Source organism: Papio anubis, chromosome 20, assembly GCF_008728515.1.
Source record: "Papio anubis isolate 15944 chromosome 20, Panubis1.0, whole genome shotgun sequence".
NCBI classification, from domain to species: Eukaryota; Metazoa; Chordata; class Mammalia; order Primates; family Cercopithecidae; genus Papio; species Papio anubis.
Window position 1 is genome coordinate 5142586 of NC_044995.1, and position 12513 is coordinate 5155098.

The 12513-nt window shown below is 53.6% G+C and overlaps 1 protein-coding gene across 1 annotated transcript in view; it reads left to right on the top strand.

The window, feature by feature from the left end:
- MYH14 (myosin heavy chain 14) overlaps window positions 1-12513 on the top strand; it is a 119641-nt gene that overhangs the window by 77401 nt on the left and 29727 nt on the right. The window contains 11 exon segments of the mRNA XM_031660367.1: window positions 1101-1307; window positions 2648-2785; window positions 3092-3374; window positions 4105-4225; window positions 7468-7680; window positions 8228-8312; window positions 8314-8373; window positions 9854-10060; window positions 10264-10368; window positions 10457-10609; window positions 11802-12050. Coding sequence (XP_031516227.1) covers window positions 1101-1307; window positions 2648-2785; window positions 3092-3374; window positions 4105-4225; window positions 7468-7680; window positions 8228-8312; window positions 8314-8373; window positions 9854-10060; window positions 10264-10368; window positions 10457-10609; window positions 11802-12050 — 1821 coding nt within the window.

Genomic DNA, 12513 nt, shown 5'->3' on the forward strand with positions numbered 1-12513 from the left:
GCCAAGAGTGAGGGGCGGGGCTTCCGGCTGAGCCAGTCTGTGCCCCGGCACGGCTGTCGGGAGGATGGGAGCGAAGCTAAGGTGTACTGAGGCCTGGCGGGGATTGAGGCTGTTTAGTTTGGTTGAATCGTGACGTGCAGGGAGCAGGGCCCTGGGGGTGTAGCCAGGGTATGGGCCGGGTAGGGATGGGGTGGGAGAGTCCTGCAGAGCCAGAATGGAGCTAGGCTGCAGGATATGGGGGCAGGGGCCTCAGCTGTGGCCGGGCTATGGTATGCAGGCGGTGGACTTATAACTGTTTCCAGTATTTGGCTATCTTAAAATAATGCTAGAACATTTGGGAGGCTGACGCGGGCAGATCATCTGAGATCAGGAGTTCAAGACCACTCTGGTCAACATGGTGAAACCCCGTCTCTACTAAAAATGCAAAAATTAGCCGGGTGTGGTGGCGCACGCCTGTAATCCCAGCTACTTAGGAGGTGGCTGTTGCAGTGAGCCGAGATGGCGTCGCTGCACTCCAGCCTGGGTGACAGAAGTGAGACTCCGTCTCAAAAAATAATAATAATAATAATACTAGAATAAACCCCTTCTTGAGCATTTTTCTGTTTACCTTTTCTGCCTTATTTTCTGTGGTTACATTTCTAAGTATGGAAGTATTAAATGAAATGTGAGATGGTAGAAAGACCCTTCAGGGGTTATTTGAAGGATGGACTGGAAGGGGAAAGGCTGGAGGCTGGGAGGCTCGGGGGGGAGGCTGGGGAGGAGTCTGGAGAGAGACAGGTGAGAGGAGGCACACCTGAGCCTGTTGAGGCTGTAGGGACAGAGAGGAGGGGCCAGAGAGAGCAGGGATGCAGGCTGATGACTGTGAGAGGTGAGGGAGAAGGACATCCCCAGGATTCTGACTTAGTGATTAGGGGGATGTGGGCTCATCCTGAGATGGGGACCTGAAGGGGAGGAGGTGGGGACACTGTGTCCTCTCACCCCTCAGTCCTGCCCTGGAGGCCTTAAAGGCCAAAGCAATTTACCAGGCAGCAGCAGGCACCTGGTGCAGGTTGCCCTGGGAGCCCTGTCTGCTGACCACTAACTTCCCACACACTCCCCAGCTGGAAGAGGAGCGCACCCGCCTGGCAGAGCAATTGCGAGCAGAGGCAGAACTGTGTGCAGAGGCCGAGGAGACGCGGGGGAGGCTGGCAGCCCGCAAGCAGGAGCTGGAGCTGGTGGTGTCAGAGCTGGAGGCTCGCGTGGGCGAGGAGGAGGAGTGCAGTCGTCAGCTGCAAACCGAGAAGAAGAGGCTGCAGCAGCACATACAGGTCTGGCCCCCTGCATGCCCACCAGGCCACCCTCCAGACCCCTCTGTCTACACCTTTGCTTCTGCAAACCATGTGTCTTTGGCCCACGAATTTGTAGAAAACTCAGTTCTAAGTGAATTTGCAAAAACTATACATTTTTGATTCAGATCACGGGAGACCCTAGAGTGTGTGAGCTTCGTGTATGGGTGGATCCAGACGTCCAAGTGATATATTCAGCTTCAGGCATGGCTGGATCCAGGCGCCCAAGTGCTGTCCTCAGCTTCAGGCATGGCTGGATCCAGGCATTTAGGCAATGTCCTCAGTACTCCCCCTCTCTCCATCTCCTGGCTTCATTCACCAGCAGGCTGCCCTGATGGTTCCTCTTCAAAATCTAGTGCGTATTTTACACTACAGCACATCTCAATTCAGATGCTAAATTCTCATTGGAAATACTTGATCTGTATTTCAATTTCACAATTTCCGCAGTTTATAAAAACTAGATTCACATGGCCAAGTTGTTCCAAACATGCTTAAAAAGCTTTTCAGTGATTGGGTGTCTCGTTTTAAATTTAAAATAAGTAAAATTAAATAAGACAGAAAATTCAGTTCATTAGTCCACATCAGCCACCTTTAAAGGGCTCAGTAGTGTTTTTTGGTTTTTTGTTTTTTCGAGACAGAGTCTCGCTCTGTCGCCCAGGCTGGAGTGCAGTGGCGCCATCTCAGCTCACTGCAACCTCCATCTCCCAGGCTCAAGCAATTCTCCTGCCTCAACCTCTGCAGCAGTATCTGGGATTACAGGCGTGTGCCACCACACCCAGCTAATTTTTTTGTTTTTAGTAGAGACAGTGTTTCAGTATGTTGGCTAGGCTGGTCTCGAACTCCTGACCTCAGGTGATCCACCTGCCTCAGCCTTCCAAATTGCTGGGATAACAGGCGTGAGCCAGCGCACCCGACCTATTTACTATGTTTGTTGTTTATAATCTGTACCCCTAACCCCCACATAAGAAAGTGATTTCCACAAGGATAGGTGTCCATTTTTTTTTCAGAGGCAAGATCTCGCTCTGTTACCCAGACTTCAGTGCAGTGGTGCGGTCATCTCTCACTGCAGAAGGCCAGGCACTTTTCCCCATCCTCAGTGCCTAGAACTGTGCCTGGCATACACTAGGCACTCAATAAATGCTTGTTGAGCTAATGAATGAAATGGGAAAGCCAATAAAGGTTTTATCCTTCCCAGCCTCACCCAGGGTATGCACCTCTCCGAACCATCCCGGGGATCCACAGACTATCCCCGTCCCCATCCTTCCCATCACGCTCCATCTGTTGGCCCATGTATCCTCACTCCTCCTGCCTCCCCTCCCCAGGAGCTAGAGGCCCACCTTGAGGCTGAGGAGGGGGCACGGCAGAAGCTGCAGCTGGAGAAGGTGACGACTGAGGCAAAAATGAAGAAATTTGAAGAGGACCTGCTGCTCCTGGAAGACCAGAACTCCAAGCTGAGCAAGGTTGGGGGCCTGAGGGCAGCAGGGAAAGTGGGGAGCGGGTGCGTTGGTGCGTTAATGAATCACCCATCCCACCCTTCAAACCGTGGGGGTTACCACACTGCACTTCTCAGGTGTGCACTGGTGGGGGTGGGATGGGTCTATAGACCCCAGGGAATGGGAAGAAGAGGGAGGTGTAGGGGGAGGAAGGTCAGAGAAGGGTGAAGAGGAGCAGAAACATAGATGAGAACAACACCAGAAGCTGCAGATCAGGTAGGGGCTGCTCCTGGCCCGGCTCCTGACTGCCCCCCACCCCACCCCACCCCTCAGGAGCGGAAGCTGCTAGAAGATCGCCTGTCCGAGTTCTCATCCCAGGCAGCTGAGGAGGAGGAGAAGGTCAAGAGCCTCAATAAGCTACGGCTCAAGTATGAGGCCACAATCGCAGACATGGAGGGTGAGCTCCTGCCCAGCCAGTGGGGAGCTGTAGGGGTCTGTGTGTGCTCTGATGGGGGACTTCAGGCAAGCCCCATGTGCTACAGGGCCTCCGCGGCTGTGTCTGCTAAATGGGATAGGAAGAAAAGCTCAGGGCGGATCGAGTGTCCTCCCAGCTCTTGAGTTCTTCATGCATCTCTAAATCCAACTCCCTTTCTCTCCGTGGTGTCTTGGGTTATCCTACTTTCTTCCCATCTGACTGCTCCACTGTCTGTCTGTTTCAGACACGCTTTTGTCTCCCTGTCCCTTCCTGTTGACTTAGAATCAGAAACAGAAGGCCGGGCTCGGTGGCTCAAGCCTGTAATCCCAGCACTTTTGGGAGGCCGAAACGGGCGGATCACGGTGTCAGGAGATCGAGACCATCCTGCTAACACGGTGAAACCTGCCTCTACTAAAAAAATACAAAACTAGCTGGGCGAGGTGCATGCCTGTAGTCCCAGCTACTCGGAGGTTGAGGCTGAGAATGGCATGAACCCAGGAGGCTGAGCTTGCAGTGAGCTGAGATCGCCACCCCACTCCAGCAGCTCATGGCTACAGCCAGACTCCGCCTCAAAAAAAAAAAAAAAAAAAAAAAAAGAGAAACAGAAGGGAAGGGGCACAGGGAGGAGGCAGGGCTGTGGACACAGAGCAGAGAGAGTCAGAGGCAGGAGGCACGGGCTGTCAGTGGGGATGAGGAGGAGAGGACAGTGTGTAGGTGTTCAATGAGGGTTCAGGGACAACACTGTGGGGAGAGTCCCTGAGATAGATGGGAAGGTGGAGGAGGGAGAAGGCAGGGAAGGAACTTATGAAGGGGAAAGGGTTTGTGGAAGGAGGTTTGGAGTTCTTATAGAATGGCCCTTAACCCTACCTAGACGCAATGGACGGGGAGAGCTCGGAGCTGCAGGAGCAGATGGTGGAGCAGCAACAGCGGGCAGAGGAGCTGCGGGCCCAGCTGGGCCGCAAGGAGGAGGAGCTGCAGGCTGCCCTGGCCAGGTGCAGGGTGGGGCGGGCTTGGTGGGGCAAGCATGGGGTGCCCAAGTCAGAAGCTCCTGGGTACAAACCCCGGCGGAGCCACTCACCAGCCACAGACAAGCCACATCCCCTCCGCACCTCAGCGTCCCCTTCTGTCAAATGAAGATAGCAAGAGTTCCAGGCCCACTAACTTAAGCGAAAAGTGAAACGAGACTCTATGTGTCTGGTAACTTGCATAACAGTGCACAAACGGAACAAGAAAATGCTATTTCTAGGCCAGGTACGGTGGTTCATACCTGTAATCCTAGCACTTTGGGAGGCCAAGGCAGGTGGATCACTTGAGGTCGGGAGTTTAAGACCAGCCTGGCTAACATGGCGAAACCCCGTCTCTACTAAAAATACAAAAATTAGCTGGGTGTGGTGGCAGGCGCCTGTAATCCCAGCTACTCAGGAAGCTTAAGCATGAGAATCGCTTGAACCTGGGAGGCAGAGGTTGCAGTGAGCCGAGATCACACCACTGCACTCTAGCCTGGCGACAGAGCAAGACGACGTCTCAAAAAAAACAAAGCTATTTCTTCCTCTTCCCCTTCTTGGCCTCGCCACACCAAGCAGCCCAGAATCAGCTGAGATTTGACAAGTGGCCTATGTTAGGAATCATAATAATTATATTTACACTCGTTCACAATAATTGAGCTCCTACTGTATGCCAGATGTGGTACTTAGTATTTCAGATGCTTTTTATGCACTGTTCTTCATGCAATCTAAGACCCCCTTGATTACAGGTACAGCTCCATTTCAGAGATGTTAAAATGTGAAAAGCTGTGCATCTTAGAATTGGTGGAACATGGTGTGTGTGTGTGTGTGTGTGTGTGTGGTTAAGAACATATATATATACATATAATTTTTTTTTTAAGATGGAGTCTTGTTTTGCTGCCCAGACTGGAGCGCAGTGGTGTGATCTTGGTCACTGCCACCTCCGCCACCCAGGTTCAAGTGATTCTCATGCCTCAGCCTCCCAAGTAACTGGGATTACAGGCCCCCGCCAACATGCCCAGCAAGTTTTGTATTTTTAGTGGAGGTGGGGTTTCACCACATTGCCCAGGCTGGTCTCAAACTCCCGACCCCAGGTGATCCACTTGTCTCGGCCTCCCAAAGTGCTGGGATTATAGGCGTGAGGCACTGCACCTGGCCGTGAACACACATCTCTGAGTCTGACTTCTGGGTTGGAATCCTGGCTTCTCCCCTTTCTAGTCATGTGACCTCACCCAAGTCACGTCACCTCTCTAGCCTCAGTTTTTTCATCTATAAAATGGGGTAATTATAGACGCTACTCCTAGCGTTAGTGTGAGAGTTAAAGAAGAAAGTGCTCCTCAGACGCTTGGCATACCCTGAGCCCTCAATAAATGCTGGATGTTTCTGTTACTACTTTTATTACTCTTGCTAATTTTTTTTTGTTGTTTTTTACTGAGGTGAAATTCACATAAAAGTAACCATATTTTAAATGTACAATTCAGTAGATTTTGCCCATTCACAATGCTGTGTAACCATCACCTCTATCTAGTTCTAGAACAGTTTCCCTTTTATTGAGATGGAGTCTTGCCCTGTCGCCCAGCCTGGAGTGCAGTGGCGTGATCTTGGCTCACTACATCTTCTGCCTCCTGGGTTCAAGCAATTCTCCTGCTTCAGCCTCCCAAGTAGCTGGGACTACAGGTGCCCACCACCACACCCAGCTAATTTTTGTATTTTTAGCAAGGACGGGGTTTCACTATGTTGGCCAGGCTGGTCTCGAACTCCTGACCTCAGGTGATCCACCTGTCTCAGCCTCCCAAAGTGCTGGGATTACAGGCATGAGCCACTGTGCTGGCCTCCAGAATATTTTTATCACCCCAAAAGGAAACCCTGTATGTATTAAGCAATCACGACCAGGCACAGTGACTCACGCCATAATCCAGCACTCTGAGAGGAGGAGGCGGGAGGGTCACCTGAGCCCAGGAATTCAAGACCAGCCTGGGCAATATAACGAGACCCTGTCTCCACCAAAAACTTAAAAAGATTAGCCAAGCATGGTGGCGTGTGCCTGTAGTCCCAGCCACTTAGAGGGCTGAGGTGGGAGGATCATTTGAACCTGGGAAGTCGAGGCTGCAGGGAGCCACTGCACTCTGGTCTCGGTGACAGAACGAGATCCTCTCTCACAAAAAAAAAAAAAAAAAAAAGCAGTCACTCCCCATCCCTCCTTCTCCCCACACTGGCAGCCTCTGATCCACTTTCTGTCTAAATAGAATTTGCCTATTCTAGATATTTCATACAACATGTGGCCTTTTTGTGCTTTATTTTTATCGTCATCCCCCCAGCAACCCTGGTAAAGGGGAGTGTTCATTGTCATGTTCTCCCACAAACCAGGACCCTGCCCTTCTTAAGTCACTTGCCGGAGCAGGGGGCCAGGAGAGGATACTGAGCCAGGCCTGTGTGGCTCCCTGAGCCATTAACCCCCAGGTCCCAGTTGATACAGCCCCCAGATCCAGCTTCTCTTTGCAATGACACTGCATGAAGGGACAGGAAGCCACAGCCCTGTAAGAGTTACAAGGAGGGACTCCGGGGCAACCCAGCCACTCACGGACCGGGTAACCTCGGCAAGTGCTTTCTCCGTGCTGGGCCTCAGTTTCCTCATTTGGCAGGAACGTTAAATGAGGTGATACAAGTAAAGCACTGGCATGAGGCAGGAACTTACTAAGTGTCTCCTACGATTACTGTTGCTGTCATTCCCACTTTACAGCTAAGAAAACTGAGGTTCGAAATGAGTCAGGCTGGGCGAAGTGGCTCACTCCGCAATCTCAGCACTTTGTAAGGCCGAGGTGGGAGGATAGAACCACCTCCCGGCTTGAGGCCAGGAGTTCAAGACCAGCTCTGGGCAACATAGTGAGACCCCGTGTCTTTGGGGAAAAAGAAAAATTAGCCAGGCGTGATGGACCACAACTGTGGTCTCAGCTACATGGGATGCTGTGGTAGGAGGATCACTTGAGCCCAGGAATTTGAGGCTGCAGTAAGCCATGACTGCACCACTGCACTCCAGCCTGGGTAACAGAGGAAGACCCTGTCTCAAAAAAATTAAATTAGTACTGGAGTCAAGTACCCAGTGGCAGAGATAGGATTGGAACCTGGGACTGGCCACCCCCAAAGCCCACATCCAGCCTCTCTGTCCCCAGAAATCATTGCCTCGCCCTTGCCTGCCCCTGTACCAACTCCATGGTTCTTGTCACCCCCAGGGCAGAAGACGAGGGTGGGGCCCGGGCCCAGCTGCTGAAATCCCTGCGGGAGGCTCAAGCAGCCCTGGCCGAGGCCCAGGAGGACCTGGAGGCCGAGCGCGTGGCCAGGACCAAGGCGGAGAAGCAGCGCCGGGACCTGGGCGAGGAGCTGGAGGCACTGCGGAGCGAGCTGGAGGACACGCTGGACTCCACCAACGCACAGCAGGAGCTCCGGTGAGGCCCGGTGGCAGCCGCTGTCACAGCCTGGGCACGTGCAGGGCTGGGGGAAGGACTTAGGTGCAAAGTCTCTGTCCTTACAGAGGCTTACAGTTCGGCTGTTCTTGAACCACCAGCTCTAGGCCCAGCCTGGTCAAGCTGGGGACAGAGATGGGTCAGACCCAGGTGTTACCCTTGGGAATTTCCAGTCTCAGGGGAGGCAGATTCAGGCAAAGACAATCTCAACCCAGAACAAGGGGTGCTTTAGTGGAGCGACACAGGGCATTGCAGGTGCTAACTGAAGACCCCTAAACCAAGTCTATGGGAAATCCAGGAAGACTTTCCTGAGGAAGGGCCTTTTGGATAAGGGTTTTGAAAGGTGAATAGGAGTTCACCCTTAAAGCCACACTCCTTCCACAGTGTCACCACCCAGATCTCCTGGGGAGCATTACATGAGGCTCTCATGTTTTTAGGAAACATGGAAAGGAGAAATAACCAGCTCTCCCAAAGCCCCTGCCTTCCTCTGCTCTGAAATTCTCTTCCCCTCTCCCTTCCCCCAATAAAGGTCCAAGAGGGAACAGGAGGTGACGGCGCTGAAGAAGACTCTGGAGGAGGAGACTCGCATCCACGAGGCGGCAGTGCAGGAGCTGGGAGGCAGCTTACCGCCAGGCTCCCATGGAGCTGGCGGAGCAGCTGGAGCAGGCCCGGAGGGTGGGTTGGGGCAGGGGACAGGGCGGAGGAGCCACGGGGAGGGCAGGGCAGGACGCGGGTTTGGAGGAGGTACCTCTGGCTGGTTCTAGGCCACCTCATCTCTCTGGGCTCCTTTCCTCACGCATTCATGTGCAGCTTTCATTCAGCAAGCATGAATACGGTGTGGACTATATTCCAGGAGCATTGCTGAGAAACCAGCCATGAACCCAACAACCAGCACTGCCTTCCCTTGTGGAGCTTTCCTTTTAGTGAGAGAGGCAGAGAGTAAACGATATAAATACCTTCAGTTTATATCGGGCCAAAAGTGCTATGGGGCCATAATGAACAGAAAAAGGGGATCAGAATTCTAAGGCGGGTGAGAGGCTTTTTTTTTTTGAGATGGAGTCTGCTCTGTCACTGGCTGGGAGTGCAGTGGCCGGATCTAGCTCACTGCAAGCTCCGCCCTGGTTCACGCCATTCTCCTGCCTCAGCCTCCCGAAAGTAGCTGGGATTACAGGGCGCACCAACCAACTGCCAGTTTTTTTGTATTTTAGTAGAGACGGGTTTCACCGTATAGCTAGGATGGTCTCGATCTCTGACCTCGTGATCCACCCGCCTCGCCTCCCAAAGTGCTGGGATTACAGGCTTGAACCACCGCCACCGCCGGGGAGTTTTGGCAGAGAGGCTGCGGAGGTATTCTGTGAGAAGGTGACATAAGGGTAAAAAACTGAGGGAGTGGCCAGGCACGGTGGCTCATGCCTGTAACTTTGGGAGGCTGAGGCAGGCAGATCACTTGAGGCTAGGAGTTCAAGACCAGCCTGGGCAACATGGTGAAACCCCACCTCTACTAAAAATACAAAAATTAGCTGGGTGTGGTGGTGTACACTCCTGTAGTCCCAGCTACTCGAGAGGCTGAGGCAGGAGAATCACTTGAACCCAAGAAGCAGAGAGGTTGCAGTGAGCCGAGATTGTTTCATTGCACCTGTGCCTGGGTGACAGAGTAAGACCCATCTCAAAACAAACAAGCGCCAACAAAAAAATGGGCCAGGCATTGTGGCTCACGGTTGCATCCCAGCAAGCAGTTTGGGAGGCTAAGGCAAGTGGATCACCTGGAGGTCGCGGAGTTCAAGACCAGCCTGGCCAACATAGCTTAAACCTCACTCTACTAAAACACAAAAATTAGCTGCGTGGTGGCGGCACCTGTAATCCCAGCTACTTGGGAGGCTGAGACAGGAGAATCGCTTGAACCCGGGAGGCAGAGGTTGCAGTGAGCAAAGATCGCCATTGTACTCCAGCTTGGGCAGCAAGAGTGAAGCACTGTCTCAAAAAAAAGAAAAAAAACCAAAAAAACAAACGGAGGGAGGGATGAACTATTTGTGCATTGGGAGAAGTGTGTTCCAGGCAGAGGGAACAGCCAGTGTGAAGGCCCTGAGAGGGGAGTGTGCCTGGCCTGGTCCAGGAAAGGCCTCACAGATCTTTGGTCATCTCCTTCCCACACCAGGGCAAAGGTGCATGGGAGAAGACGCGGCTGGCCCTGGAGGCCGAGGTGTCCGAGCTGCGGGCGGAACTGAGCAGCCTGCAGACTGCACGTCAGGAGGGTGAGCAGCGGAGGCGCCGCCTGGAGTCACAGCTGCAGGAGGTGCAGGGCCGGGCTGGTGACGGGGAGAGGGCACGAGCGGAGGCTGCTGAGAAGCTACAGCGAGCCCAGGTAAGTGGGGTGTACACCTAGGAGCGGAATTGTTGGGTCATGTGGGAACCCTGTGTTTAAGCATCTGAGGACCTGCCAGACTGTTTTCCATGGCAGCTGCACCTTTTCACATTCCCGCCAGTGTGGGAGGGATTTGAGGCACATGGGGTCGCTGAGTGGAAGCCACGATTAGAGGGCTTCATTCCCCTGTCCCTTCCCTGCAGGCTGAACTGGAGAATGTGTCTGGGGCGCTGAACGAGGCTGAGTCCAAAGCCATCCGTCTTAGCAAGGAGCTGAGCAGCACAGAAGCCCAGCTGCACGACGCCCAGGTGACCCTGCCTGCCCTTCGGCTCCACCATCACCCTCCCCTCCTTTCCTCCCGACCACACCTGACATTGCCGTCTCCTCCATTTACAGGAGCTCCTGCAGGAGGAGACCAGGGCAAAATTGGCCTTGGGGTCCCGGGTGCGAGCCATGGAGGCTGAGGCAGCCGGGCTACGTGAGCAGCTGGAAGAGGAGGCAGCCGCCAGGGAGCGGGCAGGCCGTGAACTGCAGACCACCCAGGCCCAGGTGAGCAGTCCTACGTAAGACCTTCAGGGAGGCACAGCCCGCCTCACTGCTTCTCCTGGGTTCCCCAGCTCAGGGACGGCCACGCTGCCCACCTTCTCATAGGCCAGACCTATGGGTGCCTTTCTCATCTCTGACTCCCCTTTACCCCCCACAGCCTGTGCCCAGCCCTGGCTCTCCTGCCCCCTGACTCTCAGCCTCATCCCTTGTCCCAGCTCCAGCACTGTCCTCTCCCACCTAGATCCTCCTCTTGGCCTCTGGGCCTCCGACCTCTCCCCTAACAGCTCATCCCCTACACAGCCCCAGAAGCTTCTTTCTTCACCTGGAGCTGACCCTGTCCCTCCCCTGCTCACAGCTCTCCCATGCCTCCCCAGTACCCCTAGACAAAGTCCATGCCTCTTAGTTAGGCATTTGAGGCCCTGCGATCTCTGGCCCTTCCTGTGTCTTTAGCTGTATTCATCTCTGTCACTACTTTCCCATTTTATTTGAAAAAACCCTTTTATTTTTCCAGACTTAGCATTAGGCTCCCCTGTGGGAAGTTTCCTGACCCCTCTTCTCTTTCTCCTCTGTCCCAACTCCAGTCACCTTGGGCTGGGACTTTCTCTGCCCATGAGTCTCCCCACCAGACTGAGAGCCCTTGCAAACTAGAATCCCATTAGAGTTATATCCAGGTCTGTAGCACAGCCCAATATAGAGCCTCATGTATGGTAGGCTTGGAGAAATGCTTATTGAATGAATGAGTGATGGTGCTTGCCTGCAGATATCCTTCAACTGGCAAACTCCTATGCATACTTCAAGACCCATCTCAAATGGTCCTCCTTCAGGAAGTTTCTCCTGAATGTTCTAAACAGATTCTGAGCCCTTCTTGTGGACTTCCATAGCTCCCATACTGCTACCTTAACCCCTATCACCCTGACTGTGACGCTGTGTCTCCCCCAGCAGACGAGGGGCTCCCCAGGAAAGACTCCAGGTCTGATTCATCTCTGCGTCTTGGAGGGAGTCGTTTTAATTCCCTGGAAGAACTAGGGCTCAGTACTCACAACTTCATACCACTCAGAGGCAGAAGAGCCCAGCAGAGTGACCCTTTTCCCTCTTCAGGCCTCAGTCTCTTCATCCTGGAAATGGAGCACCACCAGCTCACACCTTGGTCACTCACGGCTGTGACCACCAACCACCCTCTCTCTCCTCCCCTCAGCTCTCCGAGTGGCGGCGGCGCCAGGAGGAGGAGGCAGGGGCACTGGAGGCAGGGGAGGAGGCACGGCGCCGGGCAGCCCGTGAGGCTGAGGCCCTGACCCAGCGCCTGGCAGAAAAGACAGAGACCGTGGATCGGCTGGAGCGGGGCCGCCGCCGGCTGCAGCAGGAGCTGGACGACGCCACCATGGACCTGGAGCAGCAGCGGCAGCTTGTGAGCACCCTGGAGAAGAAGCAGCGCAAGTTCGACCAGGTGGGGCACCTCAGTTCCCCCAGCTGGGGAATCAGCAAGTCCATCTAGGCTTCCCGTGGTCATTGTGAGGAACCAGTAATCCGTCACGGCTCAACTAGGCAGTTGTAGTGGACCAGGAAGCAAGACCCTTCTTTGCTCTGGGCCTCTGTAAAATAGGACATCCCTCTGTCCTGATTCATGCCTCTTATCATAGCATAAGTCATCGTAGCACTCACATTTACTTTCAAAGCTGCCCTGGTTTTTGGATGACAAAATATACGAATACCTTCAGTACCCCAGAGGTTGCTTATGAGAATTAAATAACTCATCTCACTTCTGCTGATTCACTGGGTACCTCAGGCAAGTTGCTTTTTCCCTCTCAGCTTCAGTTCACCCGTCTAGAAAATGGCAATAACACCAAGCATCTGGCAGCCTGAGGATGAAATAAAAATCACAGAACCTCAGACAGCTCAGATCAGGCAAT